Genomic DNA, 22818 nt, shown 5'->3' on the forward strand with positions numbered 1-22818 from the left:
CTACTTGTATAACTCCAGAAGGATTGGGTTGTTGTAAGCAGTAAGGCTAACACCTATCCACTCCCTCCAGATCTACATGAGTGACTAGTGGATAGGAGGAGAGGGCTTGATTTGAGTGCATTGTATAGTGTCATTATCAAACCCTGTCTGTATGTTAGAAATGAGCATGGTGCACGGCTGAGCCATGGAAAACCTGACCTGGTGCCACTGTAATACAGCACCTTTCCTCCCCGTTAGTACCCTTTCTCCTCTTCCTCCCCCCTTAGTCCCCTTTCTCCTCTTCCTCCCCTCCTTAGTCCCCTTTCTCCTCTTCCTCCCCTCCTTAGTCGCCTTTCTCCTCTTCCTCCCCTCCTTAGTCCCCTTTCTCCTCTTCCTCCCCTCCTTAGTCCCCTTTCTCCTCTTCCTCCCCTCCTTAGTCCCCTTTCTCCTCTTCCTCCCCTCTTTAGTCCCCTTTCTCCTCTTCCTCCCCTCCTTAGTCCCCTTTCTCCTCTTCCTCCCCTCCTTAGTCCCCTTTCTCCTCTTCCTCCCCTCTTTAGTCCCCTTTCTCCTCTTCCTCCCCTCCTTAGTCCCCTTTCTCCTCTTCCTCCCCTCCTTAGTCCCCTTTCTCCTCTTCCTCCCCTCCTTAGTCCCCTTTCTCCTCTTCCTCCCCTCCTTAGTCCCCTTTCTCCTCTTCCTCCCCTCTTTAGTCCCCTTTCTCCTCTTCCTCCCCTCCTTAGTCCCCTTTCTCCTCTTCCTCCCCTCCTTAGTCCCCTTTCTCCTCTTCCTCCCCTCTTTAGTCCCCTTTCTCCTCTTCCTCCCCTCCTTAGTCCCCTTTCTCCTCTTCCTCCCCTCCTTAGTCCCCTTTCTCCTCTTCCTCCCCTCCTTAGTCCCCTTTCTCCTCTTCCTCCCCTCCTTAGTCCCCTTTCTCCTCTTCCTCCCCTCCTTAGTCCCCTTTCTCCTCTTCCTCCCCTCCTTAGTCCCCTTTCTCCTCTTCCTCCCCTCCTTAGTCCCCTTTCTCCTCTTCCTCCCCTCCTTAGTCCCCTTTCTCCTCTTCCTCCCCTCCTTAGTCCCCTTTCTCCTCTTCCTCCCCTCCTTAGTCCCCTTTCTCCTCTTCCTCCCCTCTTTAGTCCCCTTTCTCCTCTTCCTCCCCTCCTTAGTCCCCTTTCTCCTCTTCCTCCCCTCCTTAGTCCCCTTTCTCCTCTTCCTCCCCTCTTTAGTCCCCTTTCTCCTCTTCCTCCCCTCCTTAGTCCCCTTTCTCCTCTTCCTCCCCTCTTTAGTCCCCTTTCTCCTCTTCCTCCCCTCTTTAGTCCCCTTTCTCCTCTTCCTCCCCTCCTTTACCTGTCTCATATTTTTCTCCTTGTCACGTTTTTCTTTTAGAAGGAACATGTCCTTCCTCTACAGCGTTGCCTGTATGTTAAATGGATTGGAGGTTACCACACAATCCTGTACTGGATTGGAAACCTCTCCTGCACATGTCTTTTTCCCCCATTCTTTATTGTGACATGTTTAACTACATGTATATGTAATTTGTACTCTCCTCATCTTCTTCAAACAACTCTCCCCTCCTCATGCTATGCTCTATGCACCACCTCCCCAACCCTCTTCCCCCTCTTCTCTCACCACCATCATCCTTCTCACTCACTCACTCTCTCATACTCTCTCTCTCTCTCTCTCTCTCTCTCTCTCTCTCTCTCTCTCTCTCTCTATCTATCTATCTATCTATCTATCTATCTCTCTATCTCTATCTCTATCTCTATCTCTATCACAGGGCACTCAGATGATCTTTAATGCCGCTAAGGAGTTGGGTCAGCTTTCCAAGCTCAAGGTAATGATGATGACACATTAGGATGAGTTCCTTTATGATGACACATTAGGATGAGTTCCTTTATGATGACACATTAGGATGAGTTCCTTTATGATGACGCATTAGGATGAGTTCCTTTATGATGACACATTAGGATGAGTTCCTTTATGATGACGCATTAGGATGAGTTCCTTTATGATGACGCATTAGGATGAGTTCCTTTATGATGACGCATTAGGATGAGTTCCTTTATGATGACGCATTAGGATGAGTTCCTTTATGATGACGCATTAGGATGAGTTCCTTTATGATGACACATTAGGATGAGTTCCTTTATGATGACGCATTAGGATGAGTTCCTTTATGATGACACATTAGGATGAGTTCCTTTATGATGACACATTAGGATGAGTTCCTTTATGATGACACATTAGGATGAGTTCCTTTATGATGACGCATTAGGATGAGTTCCTTTATGATGACGCATTAGGATGAGTTCCTTTATGATGACGCATTAGGATGAGTTCCTTTATGATGACACATTAGGATGAGTTCCTTTATGATGACGCATTAGGATGAGTTCCTTTATGATGACACATTAGGATGAGTTCCTTTATGATGACACATTAGGATGAGTTCCTTTATGATGACGCATTAGGATGAGTTCCTTTATGATGACGCATTAGGATGAGTTCCTTTATGATGACGCATTAGGATGAGTTCCTTTATGATGACGCATTAGGATGAGTTCCTTTATGATGACGCATTAGGATGAGTTCCTTTATGATGACGCATTAGGATGAGTTCCTTTATGATGACGCATTAGGATGAGTTCCTTTATGATGACACATTAGGATGAGTTCCTTTATGATGACACATTAGGATGAGTTCCTTTATGATGACACATTAGGATGAGTTCCTTTATGATGACACATTAGGATGAGTTCCTTTATGATGACGCATTAGGATGAGTTCCTTTATGATGACACATTAGGATGAGTTCCTTTATGATGACACATTAGGATGAGTTCCTTTATGATGACGCATTAGGATGAGTTCCTTTCTTGATTTCTACAGCATGTTTGATATAAATGCAGTTCTGGTGTGTATTGTGTCGTATTAACTACATTGTTGTGTTAACTCTGTTGTCTGTTTCCCGGTACACTGCAGGAGCACATTGTGAGAGAGGAGGCCAAGGCTCTCTCCCCTAAACAGTGTGCCATCATAGAGCTGGCATTGGACACCATTAAGGTACCGTATACTACATGTACAGTATGTATAATGTGTACTATGCAGTAAATAGTATGTCTGCTACTGTATGATGCTTCATAACTTGTTATAAGCATGTCCGAGCCTTTGGGATGTCTTATAACTAGGGTTATACTATGTTACATCTCTCTGAGGATAAATAACAATGCCCCTGCAGCAATACTTCCATGCGGGCGGTGTGGGTCTGAAGAAGACCTTCCTGGAGAAGAGTCCTGACCTGAAGTCTCTGCACTACGCCCTGTCCCTCTACACACAACACACTGACAAGCTCATCAGGAAGTTTGTCCTTTCACAAAACGCTCAGGGTACGTCACACCCTCTGTCTCTCTGGCTAGTGGTCTGTCTGTCTGGCTAGTGGTGGTCTGTCTGTCTGGCTAGTGGTGGTCTGTCTGTCTGTCTGGCTAGTAGTGGTCTGTCTGTCTGTCTGGCTAGTAGTGGTCTGTCTGGCTAGTAGTGGTCTGGTTGGCTGTCTGGCTAGCTATCTGGCTAGTAGTGGTCTGGTTGGCTGTCTGGCTGTCCATCTGGCTGGCTAGTAGCTGGCTGGCCCGTCTGTCTGGCTAGTGGGCTGGCTGGCTCGCTGGCTGTGTGTGTGTCTATCTGCCTGATCTATTTTTTAATGCTAACTGTCATTGTGAAACATCTTACTGAGGTGTCTTCTCTCCCTCTCTCTCTGCTAGTCCATGGAGGGAAGGGGGTCAGGTATACCCTCAATGAAGACACATTACCAGAAAAGGGTAAGTGCCTGTGATCGTGTATAACCCCACCCACCCCTCAATTTCTTCCTCCCTCTCCTTCTCTCTACACCTATCCATTTTAAACAGTTGTTTTCAGGAGAATTACCCTCAATTAGTGAATTACAGTCTTGTCTGCAATCCTGTAGCTTGATCTTAACCCTGGTATTAAACCTTGCTCAGCTAAGCCCTGCTCATCTCGTTACCAAGAGGTGTGTGTATATGTGTTTGTTTTAGTACCAATCGTTCCCAGCAGAACCACCATTTTTTTCTGAACCGGTTCGATCCCCCAAAAAGTACCAGTTCGTAGAGCTGATTTTCCTTCATTTTTTTAACTTGTGAAATCAACAACATTTTTACATTTAGCTCAGAACGATCCAAATGTCTCACACACACACTGTTACGAATCCCTTCGGCCCAGCAGTCTAAGGGGGGATGGCAACGAGACCCGTAACATAACTCATGCAAATTAAAATAGTGATAAAGAGACAGCGAGAACAAAAACCACAGACAACTTAAATCTACCGTCTAACACTACAGGTTTATTTTTAAACACACAGTAATGGGGTGTGGGAAGAGGGGCTGAGCTGGACCCAAGGAAAGAAACAATAATCCAAAAACACCCCTAAACTAGACTAGCCTACTTCAATAACAGCTAGCTAACTAAAACATACAGTGGGTGGTCCTCCCAGTTCTAACTAGGGTACTTAGATAAAGTATTCATACGGGTAATATATGCCCATGGGCGACTTGTCTTGGTAACCCCTTTTCCCACCAACAAACAAACAGTCAACACTTTAACCAAAAACTATACTCACAGGCTGACGGACAGAGACAGAGAGAGAGACAGAGAGAGAGACAGAGAGAGAGACAGAGAGAGAGACAGAGAGAGAGACAGAGAGAGAGACGGAGAGATTTAAATAATCTTTATTGGGTCAATTAAAAACATAAATTAAAAACACAACTCCAATTCCTCCTCCACAGTAACTAAACACAACAGCCTCTGAATACCCCATATACTCATAAACTGATCAATATTGTTGACCAGTTTATAATAGGCAAACTCGACCCCTAATCCCGCTGCCAACATCCCCTCCAGCATTCCCACCACATCCACAGACCCCTGTCCCCGAATACTGTTCTTTCGGGTCTTCCATATCGCTCATTTTGCTGCCCCTAACACAAAATTAAGCAACACAACTACACCCTTTTGACTGAACCTGTACTTTGGCCCAAATATATACAGTTGGGAAAAGAAAACCTCTCCCAACGTTGAGAACCAATTTGTGATCAGGTCAATCATCCCGACCAACCTGGGACATTGTAAAAACAGATGTTCCAGAGTTTCAGACTCAGCACAGAATGGACAACCCTCCCCAACAGTAGGGTCCAGGTGTACCAGATGCATGTTAGTGGCTATAGCTCCATGTATTATCCTCCATTGGAGGTCAGCTGTCCTCTTATCAATAGGCAGTTTGTATAATGATCGCCAACAGCCTTTTGGAGAGACACCTGGAACAAGCACACCCGCCCACCTCGTCGATTTTACCCCTTCCAGGGAAGAGGCATGGGACACCTTTACACATACTCTGTACATGGCCTTCTTTCCCACCTCCTTGAACTCCCCCAGCTCCGGGGTGTCGAAGGAAAGCAGCATCCCCACATCCTCCTCGAATGCCCCCGCTGCAGCACTAACAATCAGTGCAGGGAACACATCATCCAGACCCTCCTTCCACCGATCAGAATTGGAAATGTCAGTCACATACTGCAGATGAAGCACTGGCAGGGAGTCACAGACCTCAGCGACGACCTTCCTCAGTAGGCGAGATGATCGGATCCCCGCTCTTTCTCCCAGCTCCTCCAACGATCTATTCCTGTTCCGCATCAGATGACCCAGTTTAGTACACCCCACGCCTAACAGGCATGAACGTAGGCTAGCTGAACCCAGAACACGGGACTGGATGGCAGTGTTGTGAAAAAGAGGCTCTTCAAAAAGCCACATCCCTGGTGGCGTGCCGGCCTTACGGGACTTGACAAAAACTCTCCAAGCCTGCATAACAGACTCATAAAATGGAGTCAGGCCAGGCAAATCACCCCCCTCCAGCTTTAAGAGGAAAAGGTGCTTATCTAAGCCCAAACAGCCCGCTCTCCTCATCAATGTATAGGCTGTGTCGACCCAGCTAGAACCGTCACTGTACAACAGTCTCTGGGCTGCTTGAAGCCGGAAAGCCATGATCCTGGAAGAAATATCCACCAAGCCTTGCCCACCCTCGTGTAGTGGCAGGTACAGGGCTGCAGCTTTAATCCAGTGTTGTCCAGACCAGAAAAAATTGACAAGGGTCCTCTGAAGCTCTTGTATCAGACCCTTTGGTGGCTGTAAAATCATTAGTCTGTGCCACAGGGTAGAGGCAGCAAGATTATTAGCTACCAGTACCCTTCCCCTATAAGACAGCTGAGGCAGCACCCATTTCCATCTTGACAGTCTGGCACACACTTTCTCCACTACACCCTCCCAGTTATTTTTCTGAAAGACATCGGAGCCTAGAAAAACCCCCAAAGTCTTCATCCCATCTCTGCCCCACTGAAGCCCCCCTGGTAACCGTGGAGTGGACCCTATCTGAAGCTGACCTGCCCACAGCGCTTCACTCTTTCCCCAATTGACTCTAGCTGAGGAGGCCCCCTCATACACCTTTAAAGCGTTTGAGAGAACCTTAACATCCTCACCCCCTGTAATAAAAACAGTCACATCATCTGCATACGCAGACAGTGCTATCGTGGGATCCTTCATTACCCCTGGCACAGAGAAACCAGTAAGCTTCGCTCTTAAAAAACAAAGCATTGGTTCAATTGCCAGACTATATAACTGCCCTGAAATTGGGCATCCCTGCCTGATGCCCCTTTGGACAGGGATGGGGCAGCTCAAACCACCCCCCACCTTCACCATACACGAGGCCCCAGCATACAGTAAACTCATCCAAGACAAAAAAACATCCCCAAACCCAAAGGCTTTCATTGTTTTAAACAAGTACTGGTGGTCCACACGATCAAAAGTCTTCCCCTGATCCAAAGAAAGTAAACCCACATTTACATCAGACAGTTTACAAATGTCTAAAACATCTCTTATCAGAAACAAGTTATCAACAATAGAGCGGTCAGGTACACAGTAAGACTGGTCCTTGTGGACCAACAATCCCAGATACTCTTTCAACCTGTTTGAGAGACATTTAGAAACAATTTTATATTCTGCGCACAGCAAAGCAACAGGTCTCTAATTTTTTATGAGAGCCAAATCCCCCTTTTTTGGCAATAATGAAAGCACCGCACGTTGACAGGAAGAGAACCCTCATGAAAAGATTCACACACCACTGCATAAAAATCCTCTCCAATAGACCCCCAAAAGTGCTTATAAAACTCAGATGGTAAACCATCAATGCCAGGGGCTCGGCCTGTTGAGAGCTGCATAACTGCTGTGGACAGCTCTTGCAGTGTAATGTCAGAGTCCAATGCGACTCTCTGCTCAGGTCCCAATTGAGGAAGAACGTGTAGCAACTGTTCAGTACACAGAGAGTCACAATCCTCCGCCTTATAGAGGGCAGAGTAGAAATCTACGGCATGTTGACGCATTTCACTGTCATCCGTGGTCACCTTCCCATCAGGGAGATGAAGGCAAACCATCTGTTTATGTTGCAGTGTCAACTGTCCTAGGTTAAAAAAGAAAGCGCTAGGAGCATCCATATCCTTGAGGGAAGTGAAACGAGACCTAATCAAGGCACCCTTCACTCTTTCATGCAGAAACAATCTCAGTTCATGTCTCTTGTCCTGTAAGTTCATGACTATTCCAGGGTCGTTCTGAGTGAGCAGCTTCAATTCAATAGATTTGATGTCCTGTTCAAGTGCCTTGATAGTCTCTTTGACTTCAATTCAAGACAGAGCAGTATACTGTTGACAAAATAATCGTATTTGGGCCTTCCCAACCTCCCACCATTGTCTCAAGGATTCAAAATGTCCTTTTGTAACCCTCCATTTTTCCCAAAACAACAAAAACCTTTCACAAAACATGACATCATGTAACAATTTAACATTAAAATACCAGTAAGGTGATGACCTTCGTGGACAGGACAAATGAATATCAACAGTCACATTATGGTGATCAGAGAAACCCACAGGAGTAATGTCACACCTTCCAACCCTACTACAGTAGTGATCAGATACATACCACCTGTCTAACCTTCCAACCCTACTACAGTAGTGATCAGATACATACAACCTGTCTAACCTTCCAACCCTACTACAGTAGTGATCAGATACATACCACCTGTCTAACCTTCCAACCCTACTACAGTAGTGATCAGATACATACCACCTGTCTAACCTTCCAACCCTACTACAGTAGAGATCAGATACATACAACCTGTCTAACCTTCCAACCCTACTACAGTAGTGATCAGATACATACAACCTGTCTAACCTTCCAACCCTACTACAGTAGTGATCAGATACATACCACCTGTCTAACCTTCCAACCCTACTACAGTAGTGATCAGATACATACAACCTGTCTAACCTTCCAACCCTACTACAGTAGTGATCAGATACATACAACCTGTCTAACCTTCCAACCCTACTACAGTAGTGATCAGATACATACCACCTGTCTAACCTTCCAACCCTGTCTAACCTTCAAACCCTACTACAGTAGTGATCAGATACATACAACCTGTCTAACCTTGCTGCACTGACACGACCTTCATTAACTTTTAACCATGTGTACTGCCTAACTTTTGCATTCCTTACTCTCCACACATCAGAAAGCTCAAACTCAGTTAATAGACCAGACAGGCAAGTGGCTGACCGCAGGTGAGGTTCTTCAGCGGTGCGATCAACAGTAAAATCCACTGTACAGTTCCAGTCCCCCCCTAAAACCATACACCCCTCTTGGTCACACTGTCTTAAGGTTTCCTTTATTTGATCAAAACCAACAATACGCTCTGTACCCTCATTAGGAGCATAAACATTCAAAAAAACAAACAAAAACCCCATAACCTCCACCTTGACCAATAAAACCCGTCCCTTGACAATCTCTGTTGTAGATACCACAGTCACCCCTAAGCCTGAAGAAAACAAGATTGCCACCCCAGCACTGAAATTAGTACCATGACTGAGTATATGCTGCCCCTCCCACCACATACCCCAGTCAACCTCCTTTTCCTCATCACTATGTGTCTCCTGTACAAAAACTACATTAAGCCTTTTCTGTTTTATTATTTCTAATACCCAAGCCCTCTTATTCCTGTCCCTTCCACCATTAATATTGAGAGAACCTACCCTTAGTACCTCCATATAGAAAAGAGAAAGGAAAAGCAGAAGAAACCACAGAGAAACCAAAGAGAAAAAAGACACCCTATGAAGCATGATCATCATCATTGTTTACATTTTCTCTTACCCTGACCACGTTTCCCACCACCCTTTGCTGCTGTGACAGCAGAAACAAATTTCCTCAAGCGAAACTGCTTCTTCTCACTTAACTGGTCTAACCCCACCGTCTTCTGTAACATCACAGCTGACCTCACAAACTTATCAACATCAAAATATTCTGCCAATTTGACAGATTTCCCAAAAGTCTGATCCAGAAACCTATTTACCTCCTCTAGATCATAAATTGAGTCGTCACCAGCTGCTATCATATCAATAGAGATATCCATATCCTGCTCCTCCTCAACTGAGGCCACAGACCCCTGACTCGCTTCTAACACATCCCTTTTATCACTCCCCAGTTGCACCCCATCACTCGTACCAGGCATCTCCTCCACTACCTGGGAGACTAGCCCCACCTGAACCCTATTACTAGTAGTGGGCATCTCCTCCACTACCTGGGAGACTAGCCCCACCTGAACCCTATTACTAGTAGTGGACATCTCCTCCACTACCTGGGAGACTAGCCCCACCTGAACCCTATTACTAGTAGTGGGCATCTCCTCCACTACCTGGGAGACTAGCCTCTCCTGAACCCTAGTACTCGTAGTGGGCATCTCCTCCACTACCTGGGAGACTAGCCCCACCTGAACCCTATTACTAGTAGTGGGCATCTCCTCCACTACCTGGGAGACTAGCCCCACCTGAAACCTATTACTAGTAGTGGGCATCTCCTCCACTACCTGGGAGACTAGCCCCACCTGAACCCTATTACTAGTAGTGGGCATCTCCTCCACTACCTGGGAAACTAGCCCCACCTGAAACCTATTACTAGTAGTGGGCATCTCCTCCACTACCTGGGAAACTAGCCCCACCTGACCCCTATTACTAGTAGTGGGCATCTCCTCCACTACCTGGGAGACTAGCCCCACCTGAAACCTATTACTAGTAGTGGGCATTTCCTCCACTACCTGGGAGACTAGCCCCACCTGAACCCTATTACTAGTAGTGGGCATCTCCTCCACTACCTGGGAAACTAGCCCCACCTGAAACCTATTACTAGTAGTGGGCATCTCCTCCACTACCTGGGAAACTAGCCCCACCTGAACCCTATTACTTGTAGTGGGCATCTCCTCCACTACCTGGGAGACTAGCCCCACCTGAAACCTATTACTAGTAGTGGGCATCTCCTCCACTACCTGGGAGCCTAGCTCCACATGAACCCTCTCCTGTACCCTATTACTCGTAGTGGGCATGTCCTCCACTACCTGGGAGATTAGCTCCACATGAACCCCCTCCTGTACCCCAGCACTCGTACTGGGCACCTCCTCACCAGTCTGAGGAACTGGCTCTTCAGATCCATCCTTACCTTCTACAACAAATATTTTCTGCTGCATAACATTTCCCTCTAACACAAGTTGCAACTCCGTGCCCTCAACACGGATAACTTGTTCCTCAGCAGCAGGTGCTTGTGGCTGTTCAACCACTGTCGGCCCACCTCTCCCTACATCAGTGGGCCCAGGCGTTACGAGGACCACCTCTCCCTACATCAGTGGGCCCAGGCGTTACGAGGACCACCTCTCCGTACATCAGTGGGCCCAGGCGTTACGAGGACCACCTCTCTCTACATCAGTGGGCCCAGGCGTTACGAGGACCACCTCTCCCTACATCAGTGGGCCCAGGCGTTACGAGGACCACCTCTCCCTACATCAGTGGGCCCAGGCGTTACGAGGCCCACCTCTCCCTACATCAGTGGGCCCAGGCGTTACGAGGACCACCTCTCCCTACATCAGTGGGCCCAGGCGTTACGAGGACCACCTCTCCCTACATCAGTGGGCCCAGGCGTTACGAGGACCACCTCTCCCTACATCAGTGGGCCCAGGCGTTACGAGGACCACCTCTCCCTACATCAGTGGGCCCAGGCGTTACGAGGACCACCTCTCCCTACATCAGTGGGCCCAGGCGTTACGAGGACCACCTGCGCCCCTCCCTCTGCCTTCTCCCTTTTCGGACAAGCATGTCGCTTATGACCAACATCCCCACACTCAAAACACCGTTGACTACCTGTACTAGCCATATACAATCTATTGTCATACTTGACTTTAAACGCTAACTCCCGGTGAGTCCAAAAACATAAACACCTGTCGCCGAAACGACATAACCTGTTTCAACGCCGGGTGTTTGCAACCCAACGGGACAACCTTAATTGAACTTGCAAACTTCCCAAAGCGCAATAACTCGCGCTCCAATAGCTCATTTGGAATAAACGGCGGTACATTTGAAATCGTTACCCTTGTTGACCAGGAAAAAAGCGGCGTAACTTGAATAAACATTCCTTTAAGAAGTACGCCGTGCTCAACCATACGATCTACAAGGCGCTCTTCTTTAAGAAAAACCACCACCGCTTTATTCATCCGTGACGCATAAGCAACATTCTCACATCCTACATTCTCTCCTACGGAGACCAGAAACTCCTTCACGGTGACAGTAGCTTCAGTAACACACCTAAAGCCGTGCCAAAGTGACAGGATCCCCATTGTTTGAACTCCCAGCATGGAGATGGGGGGGGGGGGGGGGGGTTGGGAGGGAGGGAGGGAGGAGAGAGAGAGAGAGAAACTGACTGGGTTTTTAAAACAAGGGAAAGGGGCTGTGATAGGGTAAATAAAAAGGTGCAGGTGTGTTCTGATTAGCGACTGATTGGGGAATGATGATTGTCACCTGTGAGGAGAGAAAAGAAATACACATACAGGATACCTGTATCCGTAACACTCCCACCCTTAAAAGAGCAACCCCAGGGGGAATTGCAAACAAAGTATTTCTAAAGTATACCCACAAGATCAACAAACAAAGTCAACCTTACAAAACATACAAAAATCATTTTTACACACGAGACAAAGCATCTGCTAACACATTATCAGAACCCTTTTTGTGACGGATCTCCAAATTATAATTCTGCACAATAAGAGCCCAACGCATAAGGCGCTGGTTCTGGTTGTACATACGGTGGAGAAACACTAAGGGGTTATGGTCCGTATATACAATCACAGGTAGGGCACTAGAACCTATATACACTTCAAAGTATTGCAGAGCTAACAACAAAACTAGAGCTTCTTGCTCGATGGTGGCAGTTTGGTCTGACATTTGTTAAATTTCCGTGACAAATAACACACAGGATGATCCACTCCACTCTTGTCCTGCTGCAGTAGAACAGCACCTCTGGCACTAGCATCTACTTCAAGTTTAAACTGATGTTCAAAATCCGGAGCAGCAAGTACAGGGGTACTACATAAGAGGGCTTTAGCAGTATCAAAAGCTACCTTACAATCTGGGGACCACTCAAACGATTTTGCCGGACTGAGCAAATCAGTCAAGGGAGCAACTACCGCAGAGAAGTTTTTACAGAAACTACGGTAGTAGCCAACCATCCCTTAAAAGTGGCGTAGCTCTCGTCTGGTGGTAGGTGCGGGGAATGCAGTGATAGCCAAGACCTTGGCATCAACAGGGCGCACCTGTCCATGGCCGACCTCTTTGCCGAGATAGGTAACAGTAGCCTTCCCAAACTCGCACTTTGCCAAGTTCAGGGTTAAAGAAGCAGCTGCCAAACGCTCACATACTACCCTTAGAGAGTTAACATGATCTGTCCACTCAGATGAATAAATCACTAAATCATCAAGGCATGCACTAGAATTGGGAACGCCTGCTAATACGGAGTTAACCAGTCGTTGGAAAGTGGCTGGTGCATTCCGCATCCCAAAAGCCATGACAGAGTATTGTAGGAATTTGTCTGGGGTCACAAAGGCAAATCTCAGAAGCACGTGAGGTTAACGGAACCTGCCAGTAAATTAAGAGGTCCAACTTTGTTACATAAGTAGCAGCACCAACAGTGTCGATACAGTCGTCCAGTCTGGGTAACGGGAATGAATCTGGCAGTGTGACAGAATTTACCTTTCGATAATCCGTACATAACCTGGACGTACCATCAGGTTTAGGAACCAGAATGCAAGGAGAACTCCAAGGGCTTGAACTTGGCGTCGCCAGGTCATTCTCCAACAAATATCTCACTTCATCCCTCATTATCTTCCTCTTAGAAGCATTAACACGATATGGGTGCTGCTTGATAGGGGCAGCATTTCCAACGTGAATGTCATGTTCCAACACGTTTGTGCGAGTAGGAACATCATTAAAGAGACATGGAAAACTGTGGAGTAGCCTCACAATATCGTCGGCCTGTCCGTCCGTTAAATGAACCAGACCTGACTGGAGAGACAGCAGCATTTCTGAGTTGGGCAATCTAACACACTGCTGCTGAGTATTGCTCAACTCTAATCCATCTCCATCAACATCATTAATAATATGACAGTCCACTATCATAGCAGTAGAAGCAGAGGAAACAGCAGTACCTTCCACTGTTTTTGAACCGTCTACCTGGGTGATGGGTCGGGTGTGGTATGCCTTCAACATGTTAATGTGGCACACACGAGATTGGCGTTTTCTATCAGGAGTTTGAAGCACATAATCAGTTTCACTTCATTTCTTTTTAATGAAATAAGGACCAGAGAGACGAGCTGACAGTGAAGACCCTGGAACAGGCAATAACACCAGTACTTGGTCACCTGGCTGTAGTGGACGAGAAACAGCCTGTTTATCATAGTGTCTTTTCATACTCGTCTGTGAGGAAGACATAGTTTCCTTAGTGAGAGCACAGGCTTGGTGTAGGCGCTCACGAAAGCGACTAACGTAGTCCAACACATTCTCATCTCCCACACACAACTCTTGGGACAAAAACTGTTCTTTAAGGACTTTCATTGGTCCTCTCACTGTGACCAAACACTAGTTCAGCTGGGCTGAACCCTAGAGACTCCTGTACAGTTTCACGAGCAGCAAACACTAGAGGAACTCCCTCATCCCAATCTTTCTCAGATTCCAAACAATATTTACGTAGCATAGACTTCAGTGTCTGATGCCAACGTTCAAGTGTACCCTGAGACTCTGGGTGATATGCACTTGACACATGGTGCGTAACTGACAAGGATTTTAACACCTGTTTGAAGAGAGACATGGAGAGAGAGAGAGAGAGAGAGAGAGAGAGACATGGAGGGAGGGAGAGAGAGAGAGAGAGAGAGAGACATGGAGGGAGAGAGAGAGAGAGAGACATGGAGAGAGAGGGAGAGAGAGAGAGAGAGAGAGAGACATGGAGAGAGAGAGAGAGAGAGAGACATGAGAGAGAGAGAGAGAGAGAGAGAGAGAGAGACATGGAGAGAGAGAGAGAGAGAGAGAGAGAGAGAGAGACATGGAGGGAGAGAGACATGGAGGGAGAGAGAGAGAGAGACATGGAGAGAGAGGGAGAGAGAGAGACACATGGAGAGAGAGAGAGGGAGAGAGAGAGAGAGAGAGACACATGGAGAGAGAGAGAGAGAGACATGGAGAGAGAGACATGGAGAGAGAGACATGGAGAGAGAGAGAGAGACATGGAGAGAGAGAGACATGGAGAGAGAGAGACATGGAGAGAGACATGGAGAGAGAGACATGGAGAGAGAGAGACATGAGAGAGAGAGAGACATGGAGAGAGAGAGAGAGAGACATGGAGAGAGAGAGAGACATGGAGAGAGAGAGAGAGAGAGAGAGACATGGAGAGAGAGAGAGAGAGACATGGAGAGAGAGAGAGAGACATGGAGAGAGAGAGAGAGACATGGAGAGAGATTGACATCACAGAGAGATAGATTGAACAGGGGAGAAAACAACTGACTGTTTTTTAAACCAAGGGAAAGGGGCTGTGATAGGGTAAATGAAAAGGTGCAGGTGTCTTCTGATTAGCGACTGATTGGTGACTGATTGGGGAATGATGATTGTCACCTGTGAGGAGAGAAGGAGAGAAAAGAAATACACACACAGGATACCTGTATCCGTCACACACACACACACACACACACACACACACACACACACACACACACACCACACACACACACACACACACACACACACACACACACACACACACACACACACACACACACATACAGCATGCAGCCAGATTTATCAGCCTGTCTTTGCTTCATTGTGCATTAAACTAGCCTGTCACTGTCTGAAACACTGGGGGGTCAGAGGGCTATGGTCAACAGCAGGGATCTCAACTCTGTGTTTCTGATGTGGTGGTTAACTCTTAACCTCTGGCAGGGTCGGGAGTGGAGGAGCCAATCGGAGAGGTGGTAATGCACGTGGAGATCTTCACCCATCCCAACACTGGAGAACACAAGATCACTGTGAGAGGTGAGAGAGGGGGGTGGAGGGAGGGAGGGAGGGAGGGAGGGAGGGAGGGGGAGGGGCTAGAGGGAGGAAGAGAGGGGAGGGATGGAGGGAGCGGCTAGAGGGAGGGGGAGAGATTGAGGGAGGGGCTGGGGGGAGGGGGGAGGTGGATGGAGAGAGGGAGGGAGGGAGGGGGGAGGGGCTAGAGGGAGGGGGAGAGATGGAGGGAAGGGCTGGGGGGAGGTGGAGGGAGGGAGGGGCTGCAGGGAGGGGGGAGAGGGGAGGGATGGAGGGAGGGGCTGGAGGGAGGGGGAGAGGGGAGGCATGGGGGGAGAGGGGAGGGATGGAGGGAGGGATGGAGGGAGGGGCTGGGGGAGGGGGGAGAGGGGAGAGGGGAGGGATGGAGGGAGGGGCTGGGGGGAGGGGGAGATGGAGGGAGGGGCTGAGGAGGGGGGCGGGAGGAGAGAGGGGGAGGGAGGGGCTGAGGGGCGAGGGGGAGGGAGGGATGGAGGGAGGGGCTGAGGCGGCGAAGGGGAGGGAGGGATGGAGGGAGGGGCTGAGGGGAGAGAGAGGGGCTGAGGGGCGAGGGGGAGGGGTAATGGGGAACAGGAGTGCGTAAGGTAGGGGTGATGATGGGCTTTACATGTGTTCTAATTGCACTAGACTTGAGCTTCTTTGAAATGCACTACAAACTAGCTACATGTCATCTCTGCTCATCTTCTTCAAACAACTCTCCCCCTCATGCACCTCTTTCTGCACCTCTTTCCCAACCCTCTTCCCCTCTTCTCTCATCACCCTTCTCTCTCTCTCGCTCAGTGATTGCTGCTAATGACATTAAGTGGCAGACCCAGGGGATATTCCGTCCCTTCGTGGAGGTCTACATCATTGGTCCCCACCTCACTGACAAGAAGAGGAAGCACGCCACCAAGTCCAAGAACAACAGCTGGTCGCCCAAGTTCAACGAGACCTTCCAGTAGTGAGTATATCAGGTTTCTGTCTGGTGGGGTCTGTGTGTGTGCTGTCTAACAAACCTCTCCTCTCTCTGTCTCTCCAGTTCCCTGGGCAGTGAGTTGGGTCCGGAGGGCTATGAGCTGCAGGTGTGTGTGAAGGACTACTGCTTCGCCAGGGAGGACCGTACGGTGGGCATGGCCCTGATGCAGTTGAAGGACATGTCCTCCCGGGGCAGCATGACGTGCTGGCTTCCCCTGGGGAAGAGGGTCCACATGGACGAGACGGGCCTGACGGTACTGAGGATCCTTTCCCAACGCAACAACGACGACGTGGCCAAAGAGTTTGTCAAGCTCAAGTCAGACCAGCGCTCTGCCGAGGAGGGACGGGCGAGCTGAGAGGGAGAGTAGAGATGGGCCTAGTGATCAAGATACTGATTTACACACACACACACACACACACACACACACACACACACACACACACACACACACACACACACACACACACACACACACACACACACACACACACACACACACACACACACACACACACACACACACACACACACACACACAGTTACTAATACAATACTGGCATGTTTATGTCATATAAACACGGTCATGAACACACTAATAATCTCTAATCACATAATGATTATCACATGTACACAAACACAGAGGTGGCCAACAGTTCCTTCTGCCATAGATGTATTTTGAACACCTATCAATGAACCAATCAATGTATCAATCCATTTCTACTGCTCTCTCTCTCATTATCTCTCTTCCACTCTTGCATATTACACATTTTATATATGTTTAATGCAGAAATGTGAGAAACAAATATGACCTGATGAGTTATGGTGGAGTTATAGAGACAGATGACTTTGCACTTTGACCTCTCGGCATGTTCAGGAGAGCAGCCCTAAAGCCCGACTCTTACTTCTCCATCTGTTCCTGTTAGTCTGTCTGTGGGTTTCTCAGTGTGTCGCTCTCTTTCCTTTTCTCTATGTTGTGCTCAGTCTTCCTGTCGTGTGATGTGCTCTGGGTAGAAGTAGACCTCAGTGACAGATCTAGGATCAGCTTACACAGTTGTCCTGGCTTTGCCTGTTGGGGAGGGGGAAATGTAACATTGATCTTAGATCAGCGTCTGAGTGCAGCTTCATCCTACCTCGTGTGATGTACTTCCTGCATGTTGAACCCAATTCTCAGAACACTGTGATTAATTAGCTGATACCACGGCAACAGCTGTACAGACCCCGCCCCCCACGGACACGTGACATCTTCTACCTGTGTGCACGGTGCATATAACCTGGTATAATAAGGGTTAACATAATAATAACCTTTGTAACCATAACCATGAAGAAAAGTACTATCCAGTAAAAAAAGAAGGGAGAAAAGAAGAATGTGCCGACGTTTGATATGAATATGTATTTTGGATGATTGTAAGACACGCCAGTCTTTCACATGGGTTGAGGTTAGCCTAGGTTTGGATCAGACTTGTTGGATGTTAGCGTGTTTGGAACACACCATATGGCCATGTTGTATATAGACACTGAGATGGTGCCGCAGACCCAAACATGTATCTTTTGAAGATGGTCTGCTTTTTTTACATACTCACTTCCCCTAGCAAAGACCCTGGCCTGACATTACTATAAAGGAGTAATACTAGCCAATAGATGGTTGATTCAACCCCTCATAAACCCCCTTCTATGTTCCCTTGAAAGTGCACAAATACTGCAAAGGGCTACAGGACCAGCAGACATAGACATTACTGAAGGGACACACTGCCTGGTCACTCCACCCGCCTGCGTTTGTGAGAATATAATAAATGTGTTTTCTGTGCTATGGGCCATAAGATTAAACTAACCCATAGGCCACTATATACAGTGAGCTCCAAAAGTATTGGGACAGTGACACATGTTGTGTTGTTTTGTCTCTGTACTCCAGCACTTTGGATTTGAAATGATACAATGACTATGAGGTTAAACTACTGTCAGCTTTAATTTGAGTGTATTTTTCATTTCAAACTTTTTGTTCATAGTCCCCCCATTTTAAGGGACCAAAAGTATTGGAACAAATTCACTTATATGTGTATTAAAGTAGTTAAAAGTGTAGTATTTGGTCCCATATTCCTAGCACGCAATGAATACATCAAGCTTGGGACTCTACAAACTTGTTGAATTCATTTGCATGTTTGTTTTGGTTGTGTTTCAGATTGCTAAATGCTAACATCCCGTGCTATTGTAAAGGTGAGAGGTTAGCATGTCTTGGGGGTATGCTAACATCCCGTGCTATTGTAAAGGTGAGAGGTTAGCATGTCTTGGGGGTATGCTAACATCCCGTGCTATTGTAAAGGTGAGAGGTTAGCATGTCTTGGGGGTATGCTAACATCCCGTGCTATTGTAAAGGTGAGAGGTTAGCATGTCTTGGGGGTATGATATTTGTGTGTCTAACTTTCTCACTCATCATTATTCACAATTAATTCAGGATTAGCCATAGCACCTATATTCATGTAGAAGTGTTTAGAAACATATTATATTCTTATTTACAATAAAAGTGACTCTAAAATGAAACAATACATTATTTACCATTAATTTCTATTGGGCACAAAATAATCTGAAACACAACCAAAACAAACAGCAAATGGATCCAACAAGTTTGTAGAGTCACAAGCTTAATGTAGACTTTGGGACCTAGGAATATGGGACCAAATACTACACTTTTGACTACTCTAATACATGTGAAAGTGAATTTGCCCAATACTTTTTGTAATTTCTAAATGGTTCACCTGATATGGATGACAATACCTTAAAAGTAAAGCTGACAGTCTGCACTTTAACCTCATAGTCATTGTATCATTTAAAATCCAAAGTGCTGGAGTACAGAGCCAAAACAACAAAATGTGTCACTGTCCCAATACTTTTGGAGCTCACTGTGTACCATAACGTCACAAGAGAGCAACTGCATGGTTTCTCTGACTGCCTTTTCAATCATCTGATTCTGTGTTTTTAAGGCAATACCTATTTGTTCTGTTTTGACAATTTGGCCCTGCATTTTTCCGAGGATAAGCTTTAGCCCGTTTTGGAGTATGGCTGTGTGTGTTCTGTCTGTGTCCGTCTTTTCTGTCCTACCTGATTTCTGGGCTCAGTGTTTATTTGTGGTATGTAGAGGCAAGCAATATAACCCCAACGTAATCACTGGAAACCTGTGGCATGCCCAGGAATTCCAACTGCAATACCATGATCCAAGGAGTGGAACACCAATCCCACATTTTCATTGGACCACTGAGTGGGAAATTCCCTGTTATAATGGACTCATCTCAATTTCCTTCTCATAGGACATGTGTGTTTTTCTTGGCATACTGGGAAACACTTTGGGAATACTGTACATTGGAGAGAATTTTGGCTTACATTAAGACCTCTCCTATCTGCTGTTCAGTCAGCTCCTGGTCCGACTTTTCCAGAGGATGACTTTGCAGAGATTGTGATGAATGGACCAACTCAAATGGACCAGCTAGTGTTTTTCAAAGACTTGTGTTGGCTAGTAGAATTGTCAACGCCCAAGCCATCATAGTAGTTTAATAATACCACATCAAGCCATCGTAGTAGTTTAATAATACCACATCAAGCCATCGTTGTAGTTTAATAATACCACATCAAGCCATCGTAGTAGTTTAATAATACCACATCAAGCCATCGTAGTAGTTTAATAATACCACATCAAGCCATCGTTGTAGTTTAATAATACCACATCAAGCCATCGTTGTAGTTTAATAATACCACATCAAGCCATCGTAGTAGTTTAATAATACCACATCAAGCCATCGTAGTAGTTTAATAATACCACATCAAGCCATCGTAGTAGTTTAATAATACCACATCAAGCCATCGTAGTAGTTTAATAATACCACATCAAGCCATCGTAGTAGTTTAATAATACCACATCAAGCCATCGTAGTAGTTTAATAATACCACATCAAGCCATCGTTGTAGTTTAATAATACCACATCAAGCCATCGTATTAGTTTAATAATACCACATCAAGCCATCGTAGTAGTTTAATAATACCACATCAAGCCATCGTTGTAGTTTAATAATACCACATCAAGCCATCGTAGTAGTTTAATAATACCACATCAAGCCATCGTTGTAGTTTAATAATACCACATCAAGCCATCGTAGTAGTTTAATAATACCACATCAAGCCATCGTTGTAGTTTAATAATACCACACATCAAGCCATCGTTGTAGTTTAATAATACCACATCAAGCCATCGTTGTAGTTTAATAATACCACATCAAGCCATCGTTGTAGTTTAATAATACGACATCTATATATCAACCACCCACTCAAAGACTTATCTTACTGTAAAAAAAAATCTGTCGACGTGCCCGTGAGCAAGGCACTTAACCCTAATTTGCTCCAGGGGCGCCCTACCCAACCCTTCCCGTTTTCAACTATGGCTGACTGTAAAACAACACATTTCACTGGATCTCTCCAGTGTGTCACAATATAGTTTTTATTACTTTTCTTTTTTACAATGGAAATGCCATGTGGGTGTTGGCACAAAATGCTTGTATTGTGATGTTTGTGCTTGTTGTACATGAGTTTGAATCAACTCTAGAACTTCTGCTGCTATTTTCACAGCTAGAGAGCAACATGGACTGTCATGTTGCATTGTGGAGGAGAGCTAATACATTGCTGTTCTGTTTTTGTTTTTATCTTCTGAGCTTCTGTTTAACCAAAGGCAAGGCATCTGAATGTCATTTCACATCACATGATCATGACAGCTGACCGTACATGTATCACTTAATTTAACTCCAAGAACCTGCTGTTTCTTACCACTCATAGAAAGACTGCACACACACGCACATATACACACACTAACATATGCACAAGCACAAAAGGGCACACGTGAGATGACATGCATGCACGCCACCACATCTCCATGGAGACCAAGTGATGCCCACCCTGTGAATAAAAACAAACACCAGTGCATGAAGGGAAAATGAACTTTATCGTGCCAGCACGCGTCTCTTTGATGTTACCAATAATGGGATTTTTTTTCTCTTTTCATTTAAATACCTATGTAATGATAATGAATTCTAACATTTTATTTTTTAAGAGGCTTGTGAATACATACAAATATTTAACCAATATGAATGTAGCGTGTACACGGAATTTGCATGAGAGAATTATTTTCTACTGAGGATGTTTCTAATTTGTTTATTATCATTATGATTGATTGTTCTTTATCTAGAATGAAGGTGGGTTAGAATGCAGCCTGGTTGTGAACTGCTTCCTATTAAAAGGCCATTTGTGTCAGACATTTTCTGTACTTTATTCTCTCCTCTATTAGAGCATCTCTGACACTTAGTGATCACATATAAAAAGACACTGTCCTTCCTATGTACTGTCCTACTAAATCTATCTGCTGTTTCCAGAAGCTGTCTGCTGGAAACTGCATCCCGTCTGAATGGGAGAGCTTTAGCAGTATGCACACCCCCCACCCGCATCATTCATAGCCCATGGTTGATATGTGGTGGAATGAGAGATGACAATGTGTCCAACTTGGGATAAAAGGGATAGTCCACCCATATTTAAAAGCTTCTCGTTTCATTACCTTGAAAGCAGTCTATGGCCATTCATGCTTCAGTTTTGATAAACCTAGCCCCTGTCCTAAATTTCCAAACACCCCCAAATAAGCATTCTTAAAATGTCATGCCCTATCCCAGGGTTATTCCCTACGAGGTGCTGACTACTGGGGTGCGTTCAGTTCGCTTCAACGTTTGCATTTACATTTAAGTCATTTAGCAGACGCTCTTATCCAGAGCGACTTACAAATTGGTGGATTCACCTTATGATATCCAGTGGAACAACCATTGAGAAACACGTTTTAGTACGTTCTTGAACAGAGATACCTTTGCTCTGTTCGGTGGGTGTGCCTTGAAGCAATGAGTGATGTATTTAAAGGGCAACCCTTCCCGTTTTCAACTGGTCATTCAGTACAGCACCGTTCAATTGACCATTCTATTACGCTATGTACTGAACGCAGCCCTGGTTCGGCTATTTCTGATAATTGCACCCACCTCGTGTTCCAGGTCTAAATCTGATTAGAGGGGAAGAACAACTGTCTAAGTTTAGACTGGTGGCCCAATTCTGATCGGTCAAAAGACCAATTACAATTAGTGAAATAAAAGACCAGAATTGGCTGCCTGTGTTAACACAGCCTGACTTGGTTGAAAGTGTGGAATGCAAGGTAACCTCCTACTAGTTACTACTCTACAGTCAAATCACATTTTATTTATCACATGCGCCAAATACAACGGGTGTAGGTAGACCTTACCGTGAAAATGCTTACTAACAACCAACAATGCAGTTGAGAACATAAGAGTTAAGATTTACTTTAGTTAATTTGGTAAAG

The 22818-nt window shown here is 46.0% G+C and overlaps 1 protein-coding gene across 1 annotated transcript in view; it reads left to right on the forward strand.

The window, feature by feature from the left end:
- Window positions 1–21721, forward strand: part of LOC106569526 (protein unc-13 homolog A) — a 114752-nt gene extending 93031 nt beyond the window's left edge. The window contains exons 35-41 of the mRNA XM_082960977.1: window positions 1748–1804; window positions 2954–3034; window positions 3210–3357; window positions 3730–3786; window positions 15373–15465; window positions 16258–16417; window positions 16496–21721. Of these exons, the coding sequence (XP_082817103.1) occupies window positions 1748–1804; window positions 2954–3034; window positions 3210–3357; window positions 3730–3786; window positions 15373–15465; window positions 16258–16417; window positions 16496–16787 (888 nt within the window). The 3' untranslated portion in view covers window positions 16788–21721. The remainder of the gene's footprint in view (window positions 1–1747; window positions 1805–2953; window positions 3035–3209; window positions 3358–3729; window positions 3787–15372; window positions 15466–16257; window positions 16418–16495) is intronic.
- The last annotated feature ends 1097 nt before the right edge of the window (window positions 21722–22818 follow it).

Source organism: Salmo salar, chromosome 14 (assembly GCF_965601325.2).
Source record: "Salmo salar chromosome 14, fSalSal1, whole genome shotgun sequence".
Classification (NCBI taxonomy): domain Eukaryota; kingdom Metazoa; phylum Chordata; class Actinopteri; order Salmoniformes; family Salmonidae; genus Salmo; species Salmo salar.